The sequence below is a fragment of the Paroedura picta genome, chromosome 7 (genome assembly GCF_049243985.1).
Source record: "Paroedura picta isolate Pp20150507F chromosome 7, Ppicta_v3.0, whole genome shotgun sequence".
Classification (NCBI taxonomy): Eukaryota; Metazoa; Chordata; class Lepidosauria; order Squamata; family Gekkonidae; genus Paroedura; species Paroedura picta.
In genome coordinates, this window is record NC_135375.1 from 92016777 (window position 1) to 92044355 (window position 27579).

General features: G+C 44.5%; 1 protein-coding gene across 1 annotated transcript; it reads right to left on the bottom strand.

The window, feature by feature from the left end:
- Nucleotides 1-591: 591 nt before the first annotated feature.
- Nucleotides 592-25945, bottom strand: FKTN (fukutin). Its single transcript, XM_077345373.1, has 11 exons — nt 25807-25945; nt 23766-23951; nt 20053-20112; nt 19159-19362; nt 17254-17531; nt 15241-15373; nt 12503-12632; nt 11001-11134; nt 9435-9562; nt 6750-6945; nt 592-2580 (listed from the first exon to the last, which is right to left on the bottom strand). Exons 2-11 carry the CDS (start codon nt 23868-23870, stop codon nt 2548-2550), a joined length of 1401 nt encoding a protein of 466 aa, XP_077201488.1. The 5' UTR covers nt 23871-23951; nt 25807-25945; the 3' UTR covers nt 592-2547.
- Nucleotides 25946-27579: the final 1634 nt, after the last annotated feature.

Here is a 27579-nt window from a genome sequence, read left to right on the forward strand (position 1 = left end):
CCCACACCAAGGTACATCTGAGGGGCTCTCATGGTACATCCATGGCACTAAGGCACCAGCTGAAAAACCCTGCTGTATGTCAGGATCTGTCTGTTTTCCATACTCCTGATATGGTTATTTGGTATTGCCATTTGCCAGGAATCAATGATGTATCAATAGCAATTGTACTGTCAAATGCAGAACAGGCCTAGGAAAGTCAAACGGTTTATAGCTGTCTTCGTTGCTCTGCTTCTACTGCATATTTCTTGTTCTTTTGTGTAACCTAATGGCCAATTTGTACTTCAGAAGAGAGAACAGTGGGAGAGAGTAGTTTGGACATTATTGCTGGGACTGGCCTCAGGTCGGCTATGTACAAATAAGGTAATGTGCATCTGGGGCGCAGGACTAATTTGTATGCTTTCCCCTGGGAACAGGGGAGGCCACCACTGGGGCATTTTCATGTCTGTTTGGGGGTGGACTTTGGAGGTTATATTGATTACTGTATCATCTATTTAGTTTCCAAATAATCATAGGTTTTGTATCACTACCTTGATAAATTGCTGTTGTTGCCAAATATGTTAGTTGAAAAAGTCAATGGGGGGTCTGACACTCTAGAGACCAACAAATTTTATTCCCGCATAACTTTTCATGAGTAAGAGTGCACTTCATCAGATAGGTAGGATACACCCAGAAGGCCAAATGAATTAAAGGCCACAAACAACAGGAAGGCAGGGAGAAGATGGTTACTTAGCATGATCTGGGTTGAACAGTGTTGGAACTGTGAAGTAGAATTGTAAAGATAGGGGAAGGTTATACAAAATGGCCTTCTTTCTCTCTGTAGGTTTTTATTCAGCAATACCTCCTTTTGCATAGCCTGATGCTAAAAATCTCCAATTAATGAGACTTATCAATGGGAGTTTACTACCTCACAGGGCTATTGTGAGGATAAACGGAGGACAGGAGAACAATGCAGCTTTGGGTTCCCATTGGAGAAAGACCGAGTATGACATTTGTCATGAAGCTATTAGATCTTTCAACACAATAATAGTGATAACCCGGAGCCTGAACTAGGAATTCTAACTTCTGTTCCATATGCATAATCACTAAAATAGATCGATGTTCCATTATCATGTATGTGAAAAATGTCCCCCACCCCATACTAAGTACCAAGTAGAATAGGAATTTAAAAGATTTAAGACCAAGACTTGAAAATAAGGAGGGGAGGGGGGAGAAACATAAAAATTACGTGGAAGGAGAGAGAAATGAATGAGAAAACTGGGGAAAAGAGGGAGAGAAATAAAGGGAAAGCGAGGGAAGGGTTGTTTTGTCTTGCTACTGCTTTGCAAGATCTGGGTGCAAGGAAAGGAAGAGAGAAAGGCTAGACTTTGGAAAAAATGACCTGCTGGCTGGCAATTATTGTGGTAGCCATCAGCCCTGCTGTCTCATCTTACTCCAGTGCTGGCTTGGTTGATGTTCGTGGTAGCATGATCTGTTAGGCCAGTTTTGGAGACAGTCAAGTCTAGACGATAGTCAAGTGTCATTTGCTAGGCTCAAGATCCCCTGCGCCCCTAGTGGCTGCAGCCAGAACTACATTTAAAATAAATAGACATTTGGCTGCCCTAAGCAAACCCTGGCTTCAAGCTGACGGGCCCCCCAAATCCCCCCCCCCAATCAGCAATCCCAAGGACAGGGAGGCAACCAAACTTTGGAGCTTTGAATAAAGGATTACTGGAGATTTCCTGGAGGCAGTAAGTCACGGCAAGGAAATTAGGACAGATGTTGTTTCTAGCATTGTGCTACTGCCGTACGTTTCACCAGTCCTCAACCCCCCCCACCTCTTCAAGTGTCACATTCCTGGCATGGAGGTTGTGTCCATAAACAACTGTCAAGGCATGTGCTAATCTTTAAGGTGGGAGGTATGCAAAATAAAAGTCAGGCCTGTTGTAGGGCCACGGCTGCTGCAACACCACGAAACAAAGACTGACTGATTGCAAGTAGGTCAGCTTTGTATATATTACAAAGAAAACCTTCCAGGAGGTTTACCCAATATAACATTCAAAGGCAGAATTACACCTTATGGATAGCACATGGGTGCTAGTGAAAGAGTATTCCAAGGTCAAATTCCTCCTCTATTGCACCGTCCTTACATGGCGTTTTTCTTTACATTATTGACTGCTGGAGGTAGAAGCAGGAGAACGGACACAATAACATCACTAGACCGAGTGTGCGGTCCTATGCCTTAGGGGGAAGGGGGAACTTGGCACACGAAGCCATTTGCAGCAGCAGCAGCATCCCTGAATCACCCCTAACGGATATTTTTGCCCTGGAATTGCTTCCACTTCAGTCAATGCATTCAGCTGCTGCTGCACTTGTAAGTATTTTTAGTGATCCACTCCAAGCATAGCAACCATACCATATATTGAGATCACGGACTTGTGTCTGCATTTATAGCTACCCTCTCTTTGGCCTTTGCAGTCCCATGCCAGATCCCATTGTTGTCAGGCACAGCTTTCTTTTCTCTCTCTCTCTCTCTTACTCTGGCTCAGGCAGGCTCGGCATTTTGAAATTTCAAGCAGGAAAGACCTCTTGGTTGTCAATCAACTATAAGCAAACAAAAATAAGGTATGAAAGTGTGCTCATGTGGGGAGACTGAAAACACTCCATAGCAAGACCAGGTTATAAGCTTTCTTGCTTTGCTGCCATACATGATTGCTCCGACGAGCAGCATGAATTATTTTCAAATCATCATGAAAGGAAATAAAGTTCTGATCCACACTCTGCCATGGAAGCTTCCTGAATTACCTTTGGCCAGGCACACACTCCCAGCCTAGCCCACCTTGTAGGCTGTTGTGAGTCTTTGTCAATTTCTCCCAAAGTATGGGGGGGGGGGGGAAGCACTTCTAAAAGCTATTTTCTCTATATCTCAGGTTCTGGAGAAGGCAAACTATTGCTCTTATTGCTCTTTACCTCTTGGTTCTCCTATTTCCTGAAGGATCTAGATTGTAGCAATTTTCAAAGAGACTTTTAATGCAATTTCAGGGTGTGGACTAGCACAGGGCCATTAACTTCCCTGGCATGGAGGGTGATGCATGCAGGTGTCCTCTGGGGACCTAGTTACAGTAGCTGGTAGGAGAACAATGTTTAAACGTTCACTTTTCTAAGCTCCCGCACCCCCCCCCCAAAAAACCCAAATGCAAAAGAAGGAAAGGCACCTAACGGTTGCCAGATTTCATACTATATTTGATCTTAGCCAAAATACTGAGAAGCAAAGGTCTAAGCTATTTTATATAATTTTCTATTATGAGCAAATCTATGCTTTAGCTGTACTATGTTTTGTAAATGATTGAGTGATTGCCAATTCTGACTTTGCTGGTCTACGACCATAATAAAGATCTGTCTCTCTGTCCATCATCCTATGCATAGATCCCTGCAGGGAATCTTGTTTGTGATTACAGATCAGTTTGTTGCTGAAACTTCTGGTAAATTCCCCCCCCCCCCGAATTCTCTGAATTACAGTGTCAAAATCTTGGCTCACGTGCATCTTTTCACTTATTACTCAGTGCTGAATAATCACCCATTCAAGTATCTTCCATGTGAACACATGAAGCTACTGTACACTGAATCAGATTGCTGCTCCATCAAAATATTGTTATCTTAAACTGGCTGTGCCCTTCCATGGTCCCAGGTACAGGTTTATTGCATCACCTGATCCTTTTTTACTGGAGATGCAAGGGATTGAACCTTCCTTTAACAGAGAAACACTACAGAAAATCAGGTGGAGATATATTGGTCACAATCTAGGGCTCAACTGCATGTGTGGCTTCAGGCCCAAATAGTAAAATTTCTTTGAGTTTTTATTTCCCCAGTTAAAAAAAAATACGGCAGCCAAATTTTACAGACCAAGCCAACAACAGATTGCTGAATTCCCCTTACTATAATTTTGACTGTAGGAACTATTTTCTACCAGAAGGAAAACACTCTCTGTTTTACTAAGACCAGACAGGAAGCTAACAGCACCGAGAACTCCAGAAACCAAGGCTTTGATAGAGGTCATTCATTCCATGGCCAAGAACAATGTTGCTTTTTATAGGAGCGACTATAATAGAAATGCAGACTGTGGGCCACCTGTTACTTCCCAGTACGGACAGAGGAACTGGGATCTTTTAGGCATCTCCTTACTCTCCTAAAAGGTCACCCTGCTGCCATCTAGGCACTATCCATTAAAAGGAAAATGGTGACAAATAAGTGAAAAGGGAACAGCTGGCATAGCTGTGCATGAGCATTGTTGGCTTGGCATGCCTAATACCCAGTATGAAAAGATGATCATGTTATTGTGCTGACCATCCATGATCCAGACCACGCCTTCATTTTATGAAGAAAGTGAGTGAAGTAACTTCATTCATTTTGACATTTGCACTGAGAATATTCTGCGGTTTGAATTTTATTCATGTTCATGCAATCATTGGTGTCTTGTTATGTCTCTCAATAGGGGTGTGTGTGTGTGTCTCCATTTTCAAAACCAACACAGGACCATCTAGATTCCAATGCAGAAAGCAAGTAATCAATCCTCCTTCCTTTCTGATTAACCTCCAAGCATAACTACACCAACAAAAAGTTACCACCAACTAGAGCAAGACAAACTTGTGACCCACCAAGGCAGAATAAACTCCATGGCTACACCCTGAAAACTGTGAGATACATAACATACTCTCTACCATATTTGCAATCCCAAGCAAGCTGCAAACAGAGTAGAAGAAGAATAGGGGGTTTTATACCCCGCTTTTCACAACTCAAAGGAGTCCCAAAGTAGCTCACACACACTCTCCTTTCTTCTCCCCACAAAAGACACCCTGTGAGGTAGCTGAGGCTGGCAGAGCTCTGAGAGAGCTGCTCTGTGAGAACAGCCCTAGGAGAACAATGACTGGCCTAAAGTCACCCAACTGGCTGCATGTGGAAAACGGGGAATCAAACATTATTCTACAAATTAGAGCCCACCGCTCTTAACCACTACACCATCTTGGCTCTATATCAATCACCTGGTCTATCGAGCTCCTAGTTATGCACTGTATGCAGCTGATGGCCTCTGAACAGCTATTGTTGCTCACAAGTCACCCAGACCTGGACTAGAGGAAGCAGGTAAGTAAATCCAGTGCAATGTCACAGTTCACATTTAGCATTACAGTAGTATAAAGGAACTTGGTGAATGGTGAATAAATACACAGCTTGGGTTTCACCCATGTTTACTTTACCTGTTTACTTTTCCCCATGCCTGTCTTATTAGTAAACTGAAAATCCAAGATACCTTCATTCATATAAACATTAAAACAACAACAACACATACCTGAGGTTAAAAAAAAAATCAGGGTAAAAATACTGATCAGGCAGAAAAGGTTGCCAATATTTGGACTAGTAAACCAAGGTTTGTTTTAGATGCAAGCAGAAAATCCACACCTCCTCAAGCAGGAAATTGGAAGGTAAGACAAACAGCAATTCAGTATGTGGTAACATCTCTTCAGATTGCTAGTCCTCAATGCCGCAGATGCCATCTGTAGGTACGGAAACCCTAGCAGTCAACTGGCCAGCAACCCTCCAGGACCGGAGCAGGAAGCAGAGACTTACTCCATCATAACCCTTGTATTTTAGAGCCTTGCTCTGTGCAACTAAACTTGGGTTTCCCAAAGGCACATGGAAGAGAGAGTGGTGCAACATGATTACGGACACTGCAGATCCTGGACCTCCGCCACTTTTTCATTCCACCCTTCCTCTGAAAAGCTCAGGGGGTCTCCCCTTCCATGCTACCCTTACAACTACAGCCCTGAGATGGTGAGGCTGAAAGTGTGTGGCCCAAGGTCACCACGGGAACTTCCAAGGCAAAGTGAAGCTCGGAATCTGGGTCATCCTAAACCACTCTGGTGACATGACAGGCTGGGGAAAGAGGGGAGAATTGCCCGTACTTCCTGTTTCCAAAGCTGCCCATTTAGGAGATAGCACCATAATGCAGACAGGGGACCTGAAAGATCTCTTCCGCTTCCATGCATGGACTTCAGAAACAGCTTCCAAGATACACATTTGGTCATTAGGTCATGCCTGTGCAGAACTAAACACCCCGGCCCCCTTTATTAAGGAGACATAGGTTCATGGAAATAACAAACACACTTTCTCCAGCCAGCCCAGGATGTTTCTTCATAACAGGGCTAACTTACAAGCATTTTGTCTCCTTGTGAGCCCTCTTTTGCATTAGGAACCTTCCAGAGCGACCTGGCTCTTCTCAAGAGAGGATCTCTCCTCCTCCTTTCTCCCTGGAAAGTTAACTCTTACTTTCATTTTAGGAGACTGGGCTGGTTGGTGTTTTTACTACAGGAAGTTTCCTGAGGCACAGTTTTAGAACAGAAGGCCAGCATTACTTCCTCCCTCCACTGACTCCTTGATAAAGGTTTTCTCAGCACCCTGAAGCAGTATATATCAGGGGTGGCCAAACTGTGGCTCTCCAGATGACCATGGACTACAATTACCATGAGCCCCTGCTGACACCAAGATGGCAGGGGCTCATGGCAACTGTAGTCCATGGACAGCTGGAGAGCTACAATTTGGCCACGACTGCTCAATATACCAATCTGTGTGGTGCTGAGAAAAACTTTTAAAAGTGTCTTAGTTAAACGCAAAAAATACTTTACAGAGACACAGGCCCCAGATGGGATTATGACTTCTGTGTGACAGACCCTGCAAATACAGTCTGGGGTCTTGCAAACAGTTCAGTAGAGCTGAATTACTTCTTCCCACTCGTCAATGGGCCAGATCCCATTGGGCTGCACATTGGGCGGCGAGTTCTTCCAGTCCCACTGTTTCACGGGCGTCTTCCACTCTTTACCGTAGTTGGCTTCGATGTACTGAAGGGTTTCACATGGTACGTGCACCCGGAGTTCTACAAACTCGGTCCAACACAATGTGAACTTGGGAAATAGGTACCTGCGGTTCAAAAGGGGCAGAAGGTCAAGAGGTGCATTGTTGCAGCTTTAACATTCAGTGTGGAGGAACTGCAAAGGAACAATGTTGCATGCATGCTTAAATAATTCCGCAGTAAAACTAGCTGATGTCTGCAATTGGAATGGATTATGCAAACTTCTCTATAAAAAATTAAATAAACAAAAATTTGGCAAGAATAAGGGGAGATGATATACGGTCCCAGGAATTCTGATGCCAGTAAAATGCCAGGCTGTGCAAGCACAATATTATTGACCTAAAGATCATTTCCACTTCTTTCTTTGATGTTCTCCCACTGTCCCCATCTCTTGAATAAATCAGAGTCTAATTAATTCTCTCATTTAGAGGGGGAAGAGGGCTGCAACCTTGGAGCTGTTGTGATATGGTGTAGGGCAGTGTTGCTCAACCTGGGGGTCAAACAACCCTTTCACAGGGGTCACAGCAGGGCAAGCAGCTTGGTTAGGGTAGATCAAGAGAGAGCGTTCTTCAGTCTGGAGCAGCAGAGAACAGCGAGGTTGGCATGGTGGGACAAGAGGCAGAGCTGAACTGAGAAACCCCAGGAAAAAAACCATTTATATACAATCATGAACAATAGATCTTCACACCATGGGTCAATTTTGGGTAAATTTCTGTCAAAGAACACTTGCATAATGATATGGTTGGAGGTTACTGCAACATGAGGAACTGTATTAAAGGGTTGTGGCATTAGGAAGGTTGAGAACCACTGGTGCAGGGAATGCTGGACTAAAATCAGAGTGGGACTTGGGTTCAAAACTTGGCATGGCTACAAAGTTTTACCACTGTCACCTCTGCTTGGTCAACTTCACAACCTTTTCCTGAGGAACAATTCAAACAGAACCTGCACGGACCACCCTAAATGGCCTCAAGGGAAGCCTGGTGTGTGAGCATGATCAGTGTTCTGAAATGAACACAAGAACAGTTTTGATCAGGAGCACACAGAAAGGAAGAGACACAGGATTCCTGCTTGGCCTGGAAATGAGCGATCCACCCAGTACCCCCCCCCCCCGCCACACACACACACAGTCTCTCCCTCAGTCAGCAAACAGTGCAGCTGTTCTGTTCCGGCAAGCTGTCGTCACAGGGCTATTTTGCCTCTCTTGCCTCTGTCTGCCATAGCAGACGTTGCCACTAAAACAGAACGTGCAGAGAAATGGCACAGAGGGCCAAAGGGCGTGCTAGAAAGGGTGCAAAGGTCTTTTCGCCTTCCATGGGAAATGCTGGGAAACAAACACAACCCTAAGATGATACAAAACTCCCTCCGGGGGCAAGGCACAATTACAAGTCGTTTGGGGGATTACAAACCGAAGTGGGGGGAAACAAACCTCAAGCAAACCTTGAAGCTCAAGAAATAACCCTGGAGGGAAGAAACTTCTACAAACTTCCCATCGGCCCCTCCTTGTAATTTCTATTTAACTAGTGTGGCATTAGTATTACTTAGCACCTGTTTAACAGATTAGATTTCAAGTCTACTGCTGGTTTTAGAAGAACATATAATCTGCAGGTCTTACAACAACTGGCTGACAGCCTTAGACAGCCATCTGTTTCTATTCTGCTTTCCTTTGCTCCAGGCGTTACAGAGAGGGCAGAACGTGTGGAGCTTTCGCCCTTCTTGCAATCACTTTACTACTTTCAGCAGCGGTTTTCAAAATTTCCACCCTCTGGGACCCCTTCCCCACATTCTCTGCCAAGGAAGAAGAAGAAGAGCTAGGGGGGTTTATACCCTGCTTTTCATTACCCAAAGGAGTCCCAAAGTGGCTTACGAATGCCTTTCCCTTGCTCTACCCACAACACACACCCTGTGAGGTAGCTGGGTCTGAAAGAGCTCTAGAAGAACTGCTCTGCAAAAACAGCCTGCATGTGGAGGAGTGGGGAATCAAACTCAGTTTTCCAAATTAAAAGCAGCTGATCTTAACGACCACACCACGCTGGATCTCTGTCTGCTGCAAAGGATTCTGGGTCAAGTTCTACAGCACTCTTAATTAAGACCCAGCTTGCTAGGTCTCACTGTTGTCCCGCTGGAATGGATATAGCGGCCTTGAACTCATCCATCCTCCTTCACTGGAAGTGGCCAGTAGCTGTTTAAGGGAAATTTGTCTACCATAAATCATGTTTAAACACTGGGGAGCCCATGAGAAGCTTAGAACCATAGAGTTGGAAGGGGCCATACAGGCCATCTAGTCCAACCCCCTGCTCTATGCAGGATCAGCCCTAAGCATCCTAAAGCATCCAAGAAAAGTGTGCATCCAACCTTTGCTTGAAGACAGCCAGCTTCTAAGGATCCTCAGGGCACCCACTGCTGCTTGAGGATGTAATAATTTGACATTACCATTCACAGGGCACTCTATCTGTTTCTACCCATACAGCTCCGTGTCCTTCTTTGCTAAGGCCATCTCACTTCTGCAATTCATGAAGCTCATTTTCTTCCCACAGCAAATACTGAATCCGAGTCATACTTGAATTTTTTGCCTGATTTGGCCTGAGTTCCTCCGTTCCACATGTGGTCATCCTCTTCATAGAAGAAAAAAATATCAAGCTTCACATCATCTTTCCCCTGAAAGGAAAGCTCTAAGCTGTCTTCTACCTGGAAGGGAACACACATACAAAAAATACACCTCGTAGGACACCGAGGAGGCAGAGGTAGCAGAGGCAGCAAAGTCAAGCACTGAAAATACCAAGAGTTGTAGAGGTTGCCACAACGGAATTTATATCCTGCAAAAGGGAGTTTCCAGATAGCATTGATCAAAACTGTAAGTACCAGGATTCTGAAACTGCAACAATATTTTCCACCTGATTTTCCCTCTTGCATTCGCCACTTGACAGACCTTTGACGTTCTGTTCTGCAACTAAGGGGGAAATTACTAGAGGCCCTTTCTCAAAAAGGGCAAGGGGCCAGTTGGTGTCTATGTTAGCTTCAAGTAATGGCTTCCCTTGTGGTTGTAGAAGAGTTGGTTTTTATACCACGCTTTTCAGTAGCCAAAGAAGTCTCAAAGCGGCTTAAAATCACCTTTCCTTCCTCTCTCCACAACAGGTGGAGGTAGGTGGGGCTGAAAGAGCTCTGACAGAACTGCTCTGTGAAAACAGCACTATCAGGACTGTGGCTATCCCAAGGTCACCCAGCTGGCTGCATGTGGGGGAGCAGGGAATCAAACCCAGCTCGCCAGATTAGAAGCTGCCTCTCTTTACTACACCAAGCTCCAGATTGCCCACCTATGTACTCAACAAGGAAAATAGATGTGCATTCATTCCCTGCTGCCTTGCTTCACAGCCTAAGGCTGAAATCCCATTTGTATTTACCAGGAATTAAAGTCCTCTGAAATCAGGTGCCCTTTAAATGTTACATTAGCATTACGAGAGTCACTTTCCACGCGTTCATTTCCATGGCACCAAGGCCATGTTTAAAGGTCCACACTGAGACAGGCAGGATAAACTGCAGGGGTCCACTAGCATGGAAAAGCATGGTCCCCAGCCCCCAAGCTAGGTGAGAAATTTGCTTTACGGAACCGCACCACTGGCCATTCCGTGTAGTTGCAGAGACTGACACACTTTATTAGCGCGGTGGGATAAACTGATGGCAAAGCTGTTCCTCTGTAACAATTCAAGTGCCACTCGCTTCTGAGCAAATATGCAAGGCGAGAATGCAAAATAATTCTATTTTTTTTAAATAATGGTTCAATACAACAAAAAGAAAATACACAATACGTGCAAGGTCAACATGTCTATACAAACCACCAACAAACACAAAAAGTGAAATTAAGGATGCAGAAAAAAAACCCATCATGCCCCTGAGATGGGGATTAAATCTATTCCTGGTGTCTCCAGTCACTGAAAAGAAAAAGTGCCAAGAAGCAAGCCTAATGCCATCTGCATAGCCACATTCTAGATTACATTTATTGGTTACTATTGGTTACTACCTTTACCTGAAAGGTGTGCATAAGGCCAGTCCTTCACCCTAAAATCCTCAGCACTGCCTCTGGATCGCAGGACCCTCCCACCCAAGTCCTGACATCTGATCTACCAACCTTGCCAAACTTGTGCTTCAATGGTAATCCGGCCTTCTGAAGTGCTAAAATAATATCCGGCTTGTAGTCTTTAACAAAAATCCCCAGATCCACATCCTTGCTGTAAGGAATAATATTGCACTGCCTGTACCAACCTAAAGAAAGAAAAGAAGACAGATCCATTCAGTTTTGTGGAGAGTATTCAGGTAAAACAAAACCATAAGTCACCCCCTATGCAAGCTATTTTATTCTAAGACAGTTACTAGAGTTACTTTTCCAACAGATTTTACTAGAATAACTGTTTGGTATATGACCCTTGTTTGGAGTAATGAACTCCGGGGAATGGTAGAGGACAGGAAGGCGTGGAGGTTCACTGTCCGTGGGGTCGCGATGGGTCGGACACGACTTCGCACATAACAACAACAAAAGGAGTAATGTATCGCTGTACAATGAATGCGTAATAATTTTCAGTTATATTTGTACATAAATAAAATCTGTGGCTAACAATACTGTCCAGGAATCCAACCCAGGCTGTGAAAATACAAACAGTAGGGAGATGTTGATATTCTTCTCTTGCGTTTGCCACAGTGTAAGTTTTTTACGAAACTAACCATACTGGAGGTCTGTTCTTTTGCCAAATGAATTATCTTTCTATAGAAACAGTTTGACTGCAATTAAAGATTCCCGTTTAAAGAGCCTCCTGTGGCGCAGAGTGGTAAGACAGCAGACATGCTGTCTGAAGCTCTGATCATGAGGCTGGGAGTTTGATCCCAGCAGCTGGCTTGAGGTTGACTCAGCCTTCCATCCTTCTGAGGTCGGTAAAATGAGTACCCAGCTTGCTTGCTCAGGGGTAAATGGTAATGACTGGGAAAGTGAATGGCAAACCACCCCGTATTGAGTCTGCCACGAAATCGCTGGAGGGCGTCACCCCAAGGGTCAGACATGGCCCGGTGCTTGCACAGGGGACACCTTTACCTTTAAAGATTCCCGTAACAGACTACCTTGGACCTTAAAGAACTTTTATTGTTTATATTTTCAAGGCCCGGGCTGTAGCCCTGGAGAGTATTGCTGAGTTCATTCACCGCGACCCTCCTTGCTAATGTTAATATATCTCAAGCGACCCATATGAGAAGCGAATGTTTAAAATTCTTTTCTTTGCACGACAGATCTGTATGTGCTCTATCACAAGGTGCTTGTGAAACTCTCACACTCTTGCAAATTCATTTGCCTTCTGGCCCAAGAGCAGGTGCAGGGAAAGGGCTCCTGTTTGAGACAGTTTAACATTTCAAGCCCCTGTGAGTTCAGAGTTAGTTTTTCAGTTCTTGGGATCTCACCCCTAAGTAAATACCATTTTTCATTCACATGGATCCTCTCAGCCCTGGACCAAGACCATGCTATTATATTGTATACCTTCTAGATACACCAGTTATCATTTGCCAGTTTGATTTTCCTTGCGCGTTAATCTCAGGAGCTAACATCAGAACCAAAGAGGCCAATCTGAAACACAACCACAAACTTCTGACCCAGGCATGTTCCACTGCTCAGCCAGAATCTCACTCCCAAACTATTTAACGTCACAGCCGCAAGGTGCAGTAACGCCTTGGCTTTTCTCCTGAACTCCACTGCATCAAGTGATGTATCATCGGGATACAGCTGAAAAGCAGAAAACAAACAAGCTTATGTACTTTCCCCCAAACACAAGGGCTTTCCCCAAAATAAAGCACACTTCCCCAATACCATGGATTTCTAGGGGTAATCTCCTTATTTCTTTTCTTCCCAACTACATTGTTCAACAGAGGGAAGCCATGATATCGCATAAGACAGAAAGAGAAAAAACTGCATAGTGATTGATTTCAGGAGATGCTCTAGGGAGAGAGCAGGAAACGGACCAACCAATGGTTAGAGCAGGCTTTCTCAACCAGGGTTTTGTGAAATCCCGGGGCTTCTTGACGGCCCTGGAAGGGTCTCCCGAATGACTGGGAGTGAATTCATTTTTAATACATTTTAAAATGTGTTAAACATTTATCAGGTGATATGACCATATATGGTCATGTTGACTCCCCCCCCCAAAAAAAAACCAGCCTGGAGGGGATGAAGAGGGGAGGAGTTATGCTTCCCAGCCATATTCTGCACGATGGCACCACTTCTGGGGTTTCTCAAAGCCTGAAGAATGCTTCAGGGGGTTCCCAATGGTAGAAAGATAGAGAAAGGCTGGGTTAAAGGATATATAGCCCCCATTCGTATCCCATTTATTCAGATACAACATGTGAATGAAATGTAGGGGGGTAAAAACCCCAGAATGCTGAAAAACCCAGAATGCTGTTTCTAGCTGCACCACACCGTAAAAGCAAGTCATAGCCTGACACAGCTGAATTAAGTACTATCGGGTCACAACCAAATTTCATGTGGTCTGCAAGGCAAAAGATGTGCAGCGGTGGCTCACCACTGCCTTCATCTGCATAGCCACCCCAGGTCTTCCCCTCCAGCTACTGACTGTGGCCAACCCTGCTTAAATCCAAAGCTCTGATGAGCTGGGGCTAGTCTGGGCTATTCAGGCTGCTAGCGGAAATTTCAGCATCTGTTGAAGAGACTGACTTCACAAAGGACATCATACATTGCTTGTTATAGGTGGGTTCTCACAAATAGGCCCCAACCCTTGACAGCGGTGGGAAGCCATGCTGTCTTTCCTCCATATGGGAAGTTACTTTTAAATGGCAATTCCCCAACGTTCCCAAGCAAACAGTGCATCCCGTTTTTAAAAGGTGTAGATATGATTTCCACAAGCACCACCAACTCAGTATTTTCCTTGTACTGCTGTGGAAGGAACTTCTCTCAGTCGTTCACTAGACTTCTAAACAGGTTTCAATCCATGGCAAGAACCATTAAAAGAATAAAGTGGGCCTTTTCTATCTGCCCGATCAAATTTGCAAGGTAATAATTACTTGCATTCAGGCATAAGCAGACACATTACAGTTTTGAAACCTTGCATTCACAACCTCTGGCGCCACCTAGTGTTATAACTACAAGGCAAACCTGGTTTAAGAACCCTGTACTGTGGGGCTGGTTTCGAGGAATGTAAGGTTCAGTCTAAAAGTGATCTGAAAAGGGGCAGAGAGAGGGGGAAGGTTAGCACATTATGTTCAAATTGATCCCCATGGGAATTAAACTTATGCATTGTTACAGTCACACTCTGAAGAATCATGTCAATACTTCCAAGAGTCCAAGGGGGAGGGGGGTGTTTCTTAAATTGTTGCCTTGTATGCCCTACGGCAAAACGGAGATGAGCTTCCCAAAGCAAGAGGGCCTGGTGCTCAGAAACACAAGTCCTCCGAAGCACCTAACTAGATCCTGGCTTCCTTAAGCAGCTTCAAAATACTTTATGCTGGGTCTTGGCTCCAAACCTTCAGCTGCTGAAAGCCCAGAACTATATGAACGGAGAGACAGGCGATACACACCAATGGATATTTAAATTAAGGTCTGCTTTTAAGAGAGCAGACCTTAATTTAAACTCTCCTCGGCAGAGCTGCCCTGTCTAAGTCGACTTGGAGTTCACAGGCTTTGAAGGGTGTCACTCCACTTAAGCTAGGCATTGCAGAAACCTTCATGGCTTGAATACCTAATAGAACTTAGTACAGCAAAGGAACCTGACCTGGATAGCCCAGGCAAGCCCAAACCTGTCAGCTTTCAGAAGCTAGGCAGGGTTGGCCCCGGCTAGCACTTGCAAAGGTGTCCTCCAAGGAATACCAGGGCAGGTGATGGCAAACCACGCCCGAAAGGTTCTTGCTCGGCTGCCAGACAATCTTAGGATCTCCTGGCTACGTTATAATACACCACCAAGCTTGTGCAATGGGGAGATGAGCCAAAACTAAGAGCAGCCCTGTCATATAAACTCTGCATTGTCTGGCCACCCTTGCTCTTCTTGCAAATCAAAGCAGGCAACGAAGAGGTATGGCTTCATCAAGGCTTGGTGAGTCACCATACTGGGCTTGGTAGACCACACAAGTTTGCATGACCAGTTTTGAATGAGCTCCATAGACTGGCTACAAGGTCATTCTTCCTTGCCTGTACAGCAAGTTTATTCAATCTGCACATCTGGGGAAAGGGAGGGGAGAGACACACCACCGTTGGAACTAATTTTACGTACTCCTTGATTTTAAAAACATGTCTACCCTGCCCTCCCAATAGCTTGGGGCAGCTTACAAAGAACGTGAAAAAGAAGAAATGATACTTTGGAAGGAATTCTTCTCGATCGACCACTAACCTGAAAGAAAGACCGAGCTTCCCGGTACCTACATTCAATGAACCTAGACTGGGACCGCTCTTCGAGGAAATGAGATGGCTCTTTTGGAATCTGGACTGTTAACCCGTCAAGAGAGACACTTTGTAGTTCTAACCTGTTGTGAAAGAGGGGGGGAGGGGGAATTACCAAGTAAGAAAACAAAACAAACTCAGATTCTTGACCTTTGAAGGATGCCCCCCACACACACACACACAAAATCACTGACCAGGTCACTGCAACACCACACAAGTAATTAACACATCCCCTTGGTTTTCTTCCATGCGCTTGACCCATCTGTGCACCATAAGGAAAAACCCAACTCCATCAGCCTTGGCATTCAAGCAATTTTAAGTGATTTAACAGTCCTCACACCATTTTAAAGGCTGATTCAGGTGGGTAGCCATGTGGGTCTGAAGCAGCAGAACAAAATGTGAGTCCAAAGGTTCTGATAAGACCAAAAAAGTTTTATTCAAGGTGTGAGCTTTCGTGTGCATGCATACTGTACAATGCTGTTTTGAATATTTTACTTGCGAGCTGGTGGAAGGAAAAGTGAAACACAAGAAGGCAATACAGAAAAATAAATACAGGGGGAGGTAAACTGGTTGAGAGTGGTGGTGGCTATTCCTCTAACTGGATGCAGCAGGGCCCCGGGGCCTGTTCCTTGGGTACGCTGGAAGTAGGGCCAGCATGGAGGCAATGGAGGGCAGCTTTCCACCTTGGAAGCTGGGAGAGGTTCCCAGGAGACTTCATCATTTGGGGAAGTGTACTTTCCCTCTTGTTCCCTTTAATAGTAGAAGGAGTCGCTGATGATTTATGATTTCTACACTGCCTTTGCCTCAGATTTCTACACTGTCTTTGCCTTACAACATTACACCCACAAGACACTGCCTAGGTGAAAGCCATTCTAATTCATCCATCATCAAGATTCAACAGGCTCCAGTCTTCTCTGGAACAAGCATTCTTTGAAGTCTTTTTCCAAAGACTGCCAGGGACAGTGCTTTCATCTCCTTTTGGGGCCAATCTACAAAGCTGAAGCAGAGCAGAACTTTGAGCCTACTGGCACTTTAAAAGCCAACCAAATTTCTCCAGGACGCAAACTTTCATGAGTCAAAGCTCACTTTGCCTGAAAGCATATTCCCTGGAACATTTTGTTGGTGTTCAAGCTGCTACAGGTCTTGAATTCTGTTCTAGGGCTATAGCTTAACAGGGCTACTCCCCCAAAGGAATAACAAAAGAGAGACTCCTTATTGCTAAGGGATGGAACCACCAGCAGGAACTATCTGGAGGATTGTGAATGGAACACAGGCTCATATATGAGAGAGAAAGCCAATGTGGTGCAGTGGCTAAGAGTAGCAGCTTCTAGTATGGTGAGCCAGGTTTGATTCCCCACTCCTCCACATTCAGCCAGCTGGGTGACCTTGGGCTCATCACAGTCCTGTTAGAGCTGTTCTCACAGAGCAGTCTCTCTCAGAGCTCTCTCAGCCTTAAGGCAATAGTAAGCTGCTTCACAACTCCTTCAGGCAGTCAAAACCAGGGTATAAAACCAACCCTTTCTTCTTCTTGAGGGGCAAATCACTTCCTTACTTCTTTACATGGAGGTTTTTTTAGTTTTTAGGGCCAAGGGCTGCTAAAAGTCCTATTCTGCATCAATTTGGTTAATCCTTTTTTTCAAAACCAGCTAAGAGAATGCCCATCCCTAGGATCGCCTGATAGGGAGTACCAAATGTATACAGAGCCAAACATTTCCCAAATGCTTCTCCTGAACTGATGTCACTGGACACTGTGCCATGGAACATAAAGAGTCATGCAGCATAATTTCTTATACGAACAAAATGTTAAACAACAAAACCAACTTTGCACCACCAATGGAATGACACAAATTATTATGGGATTTTTCCCTGTGTCACGGTAAAGGAATGAGGCATGCCTGACAGCCATGCTCTGTAAGAAAACTGCAACCACTGATTTAATTCTTAAAAAGAATGCCACCCTTACTTCTCATAGGCTCCGGGGTATCGGCCATACTGCAGCTTTCGGAAAGGCACAAACTTCCGGTCCGTGTGTCGTTTCAGTCGCAGCTGACCATGCCACAGGTAGTTGCCGTTCCTCTCGTAAAAGGCCACCAGGTGGACGGCGTGATTGGCCAGCCGGAAGATGTAGTGCAAGGGAATCTCGGTCCCTGAGAGATCCTCCATTCCTTCTAGGCGCGGGTCTTTGCTCTGAACCTTCAGCCACTGGAATCCCACTCTCTCTGCCGCTCGGAACAAGCCTGCCTGGAAATGGAACAGTGTCAGAGCAACACTCCCCCAGAAATGGACACAGAGACGCAGGACGACATTACACAGCACTGCCAGCTGGAATGGACGTTGTATAACTTCTCCTGTTAGTTTGCTATCAAATCACAGCTGACTTGTGGCAGGCCCATTAGGTTTTCGAGGCAAGAGATGTTTCAGAGGTGGTTTGCCATTGCCTGCCTCTGTGTGGCAACCCTGGACTACCTTGAGCTTAGTTTATGAGATCTGATGATACCAGGGCTAGCCTGGGCTATCCAGGCCAGGGCACTCAGTCACTGAAAACAGTGGTTTCCCCAATGTCTACCCTGAAGGAACCCTTTGCTTTAGGATGCTTAGGGCTGATCTTGCGTTGAGCAGGGGATTGGACTAGATGGCCTGTATGGCCCCTTCCAACTCTATGATTCTATGATTTGTGTGCTGGTTTGAAAGGGCTGCATCCCCACATGCCACCTTTAAAAAACACACACACATTCACGGACGGTTCCCAAGAAACTGAGGGGACAATTAAAGCTACAATCAAACTAAAACAAATTAGAAAGAGAACGAATAGTAGAAGGAACAAGTGCTAAAATGCCTCCCACAGATCATTTGAATTTAGCATTAAAACTATGAGAGTAAAAGCAACCACAACAGAAAAAAGTCACCATTTATATAAAAAATAAAAATATGTCAAACAATAGTCAAATTTGCGGAGATGGTTTTGTCCACCCACAGGGTGGTTTTGTCCCCCCTCAGGCCCTTGGGGAAATTTTTTAAATTGATCTCCAGAAGCCATAAGCAAGAAGTCTCCACTCATGAATTGTTTGCCACAGGATTTCTTGAAAGCCTCATTTTCTCCAGAGGGGACAAACTCCCAGCATTGTTCTCCTCTCCTCCATATTATCCTCACCATGCTGGATCATGTTGAGCGTATGCAACTTGCCCAAGGTCTCCCAGCAAGCTTCCAATAGACTAAACTCCAAGAGGCCTAGGTTCTAATGCCCCCACTCTGTCATTGAAGCTTACTGGGGTGACTTTGGGCCTGTCTCTCTCTGCCTAACCTGCCTTGCAGGGTAGTTGTGCTAAGGACAAAATGCAGCAGAGAATGATGTGGGAAGCTGCCTTGAGTCCCCATTAGGGAGAAAAGTGGGGCATTAACTATCCAAATCTTCCAGATGAGGGCCCTTCTCTCCTCAAAACACTGGCTTAAAGCCTCCTGCGTGACACTATTTAACAACGAAAATAGAAACCTGTCGCTGAGATGGTGCCTCTTTCCAGCACCATAAACAGCCACTGAACTACAACGGACTATTACCAATCAAGTAACGTAAGAAGGTGATTAAATGGCTCTGTATGATTTTGTTTCTGTTCCAAACTTGTTCAGACCATCCCCTAAACCAGGAAAGGCTGTATGTTCCTTATTTGCAGGATGGAGAAAACTTGCTTTTTGTCTTCTCCCACATTATAAAATGTAGATGTTCAAAATTCTCCACAAAGCATTTGTAGAAACCAAGTCTTTGAATTCTAGCTGCTCAGTGTTTTCTAAGAGACCTCATATTGCCACAAGAGGATTGGACCCACATAACTCTGGCATCACCTTGGAGGGGCAGGGGTCAGACAACTTTACCTCCAGCTTCCAAGTTTTGTCCAGTAGTGCAAATGTAGTGAAGTAACGAGGAGCACAGAAGTATCGGCATTCTGAGTAGCTGCCCTCGGGGGAAGCTCTGAGTTGCTCCAGGTCAGTAGCAATTAATCCCAGAACCAATGGATCGATAAGATGCACATGTAGATGGTAGGTAGATACCAGACCAAGGAACTTCCTGACCACATGCTGATCCAACAAAATGAGACAGAGGGAGACACAGAGAAGAGAAGGGGAGATCAGAAGTTTAGGCTTCATTAAAAAAACACACACACATCAAAACCATATTTTAAAAAATCACCAAAGACTGGTATAATTCTAATTATGGTTAGGGTCCAAAAAGCTACTTAGAAAGCTTGTCCTGTAAGAAAGAACTGTTTTAAAACCCATTTGCCACGTGGATGGGGGAGCATCTGAGAAGCCCAAGTTCAAACTTCCTCAGATGCACAGAGCCAGGAAGGTGTCTTTTGATTGTGCTAAGAGAAGCATGGAGCCTTTCTCCAGTCCCAGGAGTTTTCCTCTGGAGGAAGAGTCCACTGTTAGCTTAACAGACTTGTGGAGAACAGTTTCTTTCGATCCTGGACTGCGCACACACTCCTGCACAAGAAGCAAAGAGTGGCAAAGAACAGCAAACTAGAAGTGAGAACCCACCTACCACCCTCACTTTCTAAGTACATTTCACAGGTTCGAGGAATACACTCTCGCTTGAATTCTCACAGCACCAAATGGCCACCAAACAGACTTTTCGAATCGGATCCAAATAACCCATTGCATGGGCAAATCTCCTTCCCCAAACTTGCTGATGGGGAGTCATGCCAGATGTTGAAGCTATTTAGAACCAAAAAGAATTTCAAAGAAAACTCACACAAAATAGCTTACCCATTGGCTGGTATCTTGTCCCGTCTTACTCCCTTTAACCTTGGGGAAAACAGCTCCATTCTGGTAACAGAGAGAATAGAGAAAACTGGCTTTGTAAAATAAGCCCCATCTTGATACTCATAAGTTAAGAATTATGCAAAGTAACACTTCAATCACATTTTTCATGATGTCACGTTATATAAAACATGCTGTCTATTTTTGCAGCAGAAATTCTGATGCTATGGTTATTCCCAATACCTTTTTTCTGTTGACCCCTCCCACAAAATCTGTGGGCAAATGTGCCTCTTGTGACTGATATTTACTGAGAAGTTGCACATCATGTTAGTTTAGAAGAAGAGTTGCTTATCATATGCCACTTTTCACTGCTAAACAAGTCTCAAAGCAGCTTACAATCACCTTCCCATCTTCTATCCACAACAGACACCCTGTGAGGCAGGTGAGGCAGAGAGAACCCTGATATTACTGCTGTCAGAACAGCTCTATCAGGGCTGTGATGAGCCCAAGGTCATGCAGCTGGCTACATGTGGAAGAACAAGGAATCAAACCCAGCTCACCAGATTAGAAAACCTTAGCTACCATGCTGAAAAACACAACATGAACATTATAAATAAAAGTCCAGCAGATGGCAACATTAAAGTGTTCAAGCTGAACCAGTCTTGGCCAATGCCTGGTTTTCACACAGCAAGGGGATGGAGGGGATAGAACAGACTGCAACCACTTCAGAAGCCAGAAGTAGATTCCAGTTCTAACTGTTGTCTTGCATGTAAAACAACAGCAACTCCCTGTAAAGAGGAAACTAGCACAGCAGAGAGAAAGTTTCTGTGACCTCCCCCCTCACTTTTGCATTTACAGGGAAGTTTTTAATCACTGAGGAATGTTCCAGAATCCTCCACCTGCCATCTGAAGGGGCACAAGGCCTTGTTGCCTAAGTCAACCCCGGATGGGAAGACCACCGAGGGAGGAGGAGGAGGAAGAGGGGGAGTTTTAATTTCAATGGCTCTGGCCTTCTTGAAGGAAAACCTTTATCCGTCTCACTGAAAACCTGAACTTTAGAAACTGAGAAGGAAAAGCAGCATTTCAAAACCTGCACATTTAAATTTTAGGCAGTCCTATTTGCTGTATTAAGAGCCTCTTGTGGCGCAGGGTGGTAAGGCAGCAGATATGCAGTCTGAAAGCTCTGCCCATGAGGCTGGGAGTTCAATCCCAGCAGCCGGCTCAAGGTAGACTCAGCCTTCCATCCTTCCGAGGTCGGTAAAATGAGTACCCAGCTTGCTGGGGGGTAAACGGTAATGACTGGGGAAGGCACTGGCAAACCACCCCGTATTGAGTCTGCCATGAAAATGCTAGAGGGCGTCACTCCAAGGGTCAGACATGACCCGGTGCTTGCACAGGGGATACCTTTACCTTTACCTTTTTATTTGCTGTATTAAGAGCCCCAGCATGATTAAGAATAACAAAGTCAGACATCCCAAAACATTGCCTGTATTGCTAATAATATTGCTCCAATCAGCCATATTTCATCACATCATTTTGCTATCCAGCCTTCCCCACTGGAAAAATGACAAATATACAAACACCTCAGAAAATGTAAAGAGGTTTTGCACTTCACAGAGTGCTTTATCAATGCCACATCCATTTTACATAAATCAACCAGTGCCGAACTGCTCTGAATCTATGCTCTCCATGTATACAATAAACAAAATTTACCCCCCAAAAACAAGGTTTGTCACCCAGTTTAATATGTGACAGGCTATAGCATTATATAGTGATAATACCTATCTATACTACAGTCATGTATAATAATTTCAAGAACATTCTTAGCTTAAATAAAATTGATTTGGTCAATAACTAATATACTGTAGTGTGTTTAAGGATAATATTTTTTGAAATACATCAGCATTTCAAACACTACAGTTTAATTTAATATCCAAATACACAGGGAATCCTCCCTATTGTGACTTGTATGACCCCATTTTCATCTAAATAATACACTTTCTTTTTATTCACTATCTTCAGCTGTTTCCTTCTCTTTCTCAAAGATGCATGAACTAAAGTAGCACAGATGTAGCAGCTTGCAACTCTGTCTCAAATACTGGATATATTTGCAATTTTTCTAAGAAAAAAACAGGACATTTATATTTTTACATTGTGTAAATAATGCTAATTATAAATTAACTTATTTATATTTATTTATATCTTCGATTTATATCCCGCCACTCTCCATAGACTTGTGATGGGTTACACAAAAACAGATTAAAATCCCAATAAAACCAATCACAGGTCCCCTAATACAGTGGTCCCCAACCCCCGGTCTGGAGACCGGTACCAGTCTGTGGATTAGTCGGTACTGGGTCGCAGAAACACAGAGTTGGAAGGGGCCATACAGACCATCTAGTCCAACCCCCTTCTCAACGCAGGATCAGCCCAAAGTATCCAAGAAAAGTGTGTATCCAACCTTTGCTTGAAGACTGCCAGTGAGGGGGAGCTCACCACCTCCTTAGGCAGCCTATTCCACTGCTGAACTACTCTGACTGACATTTTTTTCCTGATATCTAGCCTATATCGTTGTACTTGTAGTGGCTCCTCCTTGCCCTCCTCCCTGGCTGCTGCCTCGGGGGCTGCCCTGCCACTCTGCCACTGGCTCACCCTTGGTGCTCTCCGGCAGCCGCCATGGCTGGGGCTCCCCCAAGGCATGGCACTGTGCACCTGCTGCTGGCAGCGCCCCACAGCGGGTGGTGGGAAAGCAAGTGGAGCAGGGGCTCAAGCGGTGGTGATGTCCCTCAGCAAAAGATTACGGCCTCCTCTCCCCGGGCCTCAGTAAAATTGTCAAGCGTTGGCCGGTCCCCGGTGATAAAAAGATTGGGACCACTGCCCTAATACCATTTAAAACCCCGTAAAAAGGCAGCACAATCCCAAATCCTCCCTGATCTACAGTCAACCATCACGGGGTACAGGTTTCTCAGGATGGTATAGCATTGGCCGGAGGAGGGGCCTCAGTTGTTCTTGAAACCCAGCCTCAACCAAAGACCTGGCAGAAGAGCTCTGTTTTACAGGCCCTGCAAAACTGAGACAGCTCCATTGGGGCCCTCAGCTATTTTGGGAGCTCATTCCACCAGGTCGGGGCCAGGACCGAAAAAGCCCTGGCCTCAGTCGAGGCCAGGCGTGCTTCCACGCACCCCACTTGCTGGTCCCAATGGTCCCCTGTCCTCCAAATGCAGCATCTTGGGGAGCTCGGTAGACTGCAGTGGGAGCCAGAGGAGGAAATTTGTTCCTTTGGTTATAGAAAACAATTTTTGGATCCAACCCAAAGCTATCAAATTCAAATTTATTTAATACAGCACTGCGGCCAGATAAAAGAGATAGCAAAAAAACATTTTACACCCAAAGTTATCAAAAGCTTTATGAATCATTTAATAACACGAGTTAATTGACTAGGTGTTGCATCCCTACAGGATACAATGAAAGTTTTGTAAACATGCACATTATAAACTGGAAGGCTTTGAATCTTACAACCTGACCACAGTGATATTTACACAAAACAAGCCAAAATCATTTCAGTGAAATTTTCTTCCCAAGTAATAAATACATATAAAGCTGCATACATAGATAGCTGCATGACATCAGAGATTTTAAGCAATATCACATTTTAATTGTTTTAAACTTTGGTTATGCTGGGAGGTTTTGTTTTTAAACAGACTTCCAACCATTCGTACCTTTGGAGACAAGTAATACTTGTAGTAGTACAACTGAAATAGGAGAAAGACTGAACTGGTCAAAGTAAGAAGGCCCAAAACCACGTTCTTGTTAATTCTCTGCATTAGTCTTCAGGGCAGTTGTATCCATTTCATCTAAAAGCAGTTGTATCCATTTCATCTTTTCAATGCGCCTGCTAGGTTTTGCTTCAGGATAAAAAGGTGAAAAAGATAATAAACTGAGTTAAAACAAGATTCACCAGTGGTTTAAAGCTTTTTAGAAACAGAATAATTTTTAAACATTTGTGGAAGCTACAACATAATTGTTACATATCCACATCACAAGCTAAATAAATGCTGATCTAGTTATTCCTAATGCACATTGCTTTATCTTTTTTAAAATGTTTCTATTCCTGACTGTAAAGGGATACCTTTCCTAGCTGGCAGAACTACCCAACTTAAGTTAACAATTTTAAGCACCTATTGATTTTATTAGCAGGTGCTTACCTGTCCTGCCAGAAATTACACATTCTCATTTCACATGTACAAGGTAGCTCATGAAAACAAACAAGATGAATATTTCTCTGCAATCTGAGGTCAGCAGACATGTTCCTATCGTGATCTCTGGCCCGATCTTTTATTCTAAGTAATTCATCTTATCCTTGGCCTTACCTCTTATTCCAATTAATTTCAAATTAATAATCTTAAAAGAAAAAGGTCAAAAGATTTCCAATTCACTGAACAGCAGTGCTTGCACATAGTTCTCATTCATTTCAACACAAGGTACTGTTGGATTATGTCCTAAATCTAAACATACTGCCAGCTGGGCCAGGAAAAAGAAAATCATGATTTGAACAATTAGGTGTTAACAGTGGATGACACATTTACTGCTCAACACTTCCCAGCTCTCATTTCTCTCTACAAGATCAAAATATTGTAAGCCCGATGGCATACTTTACAAGAGAAAAGCAACACTGTAAAAATAATTGACACAAGGTGGACCTTTAATGGATAAGAAACAGACCTGTTGACACCTGCCGGCAAGGTACTCATCAACTAAGTGTCAACCAGGAAAATGTTCTTGCAAAATCCTAAACTAATATGATACACTTCTACAACGGTGCTACGATCCCTTTCTAAATGGTTACTGCTGGGCTTGAAAAGGGTGGGAAACGGAGGGGCCCCGGTAGATATCTATACAGCTAGGCTTCCCAACCATATTCTGCATCATCACATCATTTCTGAGGTCTCTTGAAGCTTGAAGAATGTTTCAGGGATTTCCCAATGGTATGAAAGGCTGCCTTACACACACAACCTGCAACCATTCCTCAAACAGAATGATGTGAACAAGTGAATTTTGCATCATCTCTTCCCTTCCTTCTCCTAGTAAAAAAAAGTAGATTGTAAGCTCCTCTGGGCAGAGTCCTTGCTTGGGTTTTCTTTGCTTATGTTGTGCAGTATTATTGAGAGCCAGTGTGGTGTAGTGGTCAACATATTAGACTAAAACTGAGACAACAGTGGATAGGCCTATCAGTAGCTACTCAACAGGGTGACTAAAAGGAACCCCCATGTTGAGAGGCAGTCAACCTCTGAATTCCAGTGCCAGGAGGCCACCCTAGGGAAAGAACTGATAATACGAAGGAACGGGTTGGTCACTGTGCCAGACAGGATGCCGGACTAGATGGGCCGCTGGTGTGATCCAGCAGAGTGGTTCTTCTGTCCTTAGGAATCCCTGGTCGGCAGCTCACTGAGTGACCTTGGGCCTGTCACAAACTTTCAGTCTCCCCTACCTCAGAAGGGTGTTGTTGGTAGGATGAGGGAGCGAGGAACGACGTGGAAAAAAGCAGGACACAAATTAAATAAAAGCAAATGATTACGGAGCGCTGCCTTCCCACCAGCCCACTCTCGGTGCTTTACCGAACCAATGAGAAGGGGCCGGGGGGAAGTAAAATAAAAATGTCCACATGGTGCTCTGTTTTCGCCAGGGAGGAGCCCCCCCCCTCCCACCGGGCAAGGAGTGGCCACGGTCCGCCCTCGCGCACGCCGCCTTCCACACATTTACCTGCCGGCTGCCTCCAAGCCAGAGAGCACTTTCCCCCCAGCGGCGGGAGCCGTAAAGCGAGACCTTTATTGCGGCAGAGGCTGCGGGACGGCGCAAGCCCAGTGGAGTGCATAGAGTGAATGGAGAAGAGGAGCAAGCCCACACTTCCGGGTTCCATTTCGATGCCGTCTTCCTGCCGGGCGATGACTAGGGCTGGCCCCGCGTCGGGAGCCGGAAGTGTTGGTAATTGGGGGGGGGGTGAGCGAATTCAAGGAATAAAGCGAGCTTTCTTAAAGAAGAGGGGGGAGAAATCGGTGGAGGATGAGGCTTGCGCGCAGAAAGTCTCAGGTTCAGTTCCTGGTGCCTCTCTAGCCTAAAAAAGAGCTCAATCCCATTCAATGGGGCCCTAAACCCGCCAGAATAGGCTGCACTCAATTTGACAAACTCAACAGAAAAGCAGCTTCACGTTGGACTAGTCGCAAAGGTGACCAAACTGTAGCTCTCCAGATGCCAGGCTCGTGATAATCTGGAGAGCCACATCTGGAGAGCTACAATTTGGCCAATTTGGATTAGTGCATCAAAATCTGGTATTGTAGTAGACACCCGTCACATGCTGGTTTCATTAATATTTAAAAACACAATTGTCATGATGGTCAGTTCATAGTCTGAAAAAGAGTGCTTGCACTCAAAAGCTCACACCTTGAATCAATCTTTGTTGGTCTTAAAGGTGCCACTGGACTCTGATTTTATTGTGCCCATTCCCCTAGTAATTTTAAGGATGAACAAGTCGGTCTGTGGCAACTGAGGGTACATGAAAGAGTTGGTTCTAAGAACTGCTGCTGTGTTCTGATTGATGAGTACCTAGCACCATACTAGGGTCGTGTGCGGCCATGCAATTTAGAATTACAGTACCTTCCTAAAGAGAAGATGGGCTTCAATGGATTTAAGTCTCCTAATTTCTCTGATCAAGAAATATAAACTACAACTTCAGCAATGCTTTGGAGGTGCAGTGATTAGAATGCCAGAGTAGGATCTGACAACTTTCAATTCTCACCCCACCACTCCTCCTGGATGACCTCAGGCCAGTCACTTAGCCTATCTCACAGGGTTGTTGTCAGAAGAGGCAAGCAGTAGAAGCCATTTGGTAGCAAAGCATGTCTGCTCTTATAGCAGCTTTCTAGGTTCTAGGTCATAGAAAAGGGATTTGTTAGCATTGGCTACCCTTGATCTTTTCAGGGATCAAACCTACAACTGCTATATGCAAAGTGGTACCATGCAGAAAATAGTGACCAGCAATTCTCCTCACCTTTATGGCCAGTAGACAACATGAAGGAGTGAGTAGCCAGAGTTAGGCCACTTTAAGGACACTGACTAGGGCTGTTGTAACAACAAAAAGGTTGAGCTGCAAAACAAAATTGTTTCATTTATAATTACACACACAAGTTCAAAACATTGATAAAATCTGTTGTATATACTGTGTAAGACAAGAAGTACAGAATCAGCAAGTTTAAATGTATAGTATAAAAATATATTATATTAGGGCTTGTTAGGTTGTAAAATAGTGATGCTCCAACTAATATGCATTGTTGTCTAATATGGAGCCCACATTGTGAAATACTGTTCAAAAGCTACCACTCTCAGTGTTGCCCAACTCTCTAGGTGCGTTCTCATGTGTTAATCAGAAGAGTGTTTTATACTGTATGAGTGCATTTAAAGTTATTTGATCACTGAGGAAGACCCGTCAGTCAAAATATATGTTTTTTTTTCTTTTTATGTTCCACATGTTAATGTTGA

Excerpts from the sequence above, each read along its gene's own strand:
- FKTN (XM_077345373.1), bottom strand. The coding sequence starts at position 23,870 with ATGCAGAGAATTAACAAGAACGTGGTTTTGGGCCTTCTTACTTTGACC. Across the intron at positions 17,532-19,158 it reads ACAAAACTTGGAAGCTGGAG|GCAGGCTTGTTCCGAGCGGC; the intron begins GTAAAGTTGTCT and ends TTCCATTTCCAG. Across the intron at positions 15,374-17,253 it reads TACCCCGGAGCCTATGAGAA|GTTAGAACTACAAAGTGTCT; the intron begins GTAAGGGTGGCA and ends CTTTCACAACAG.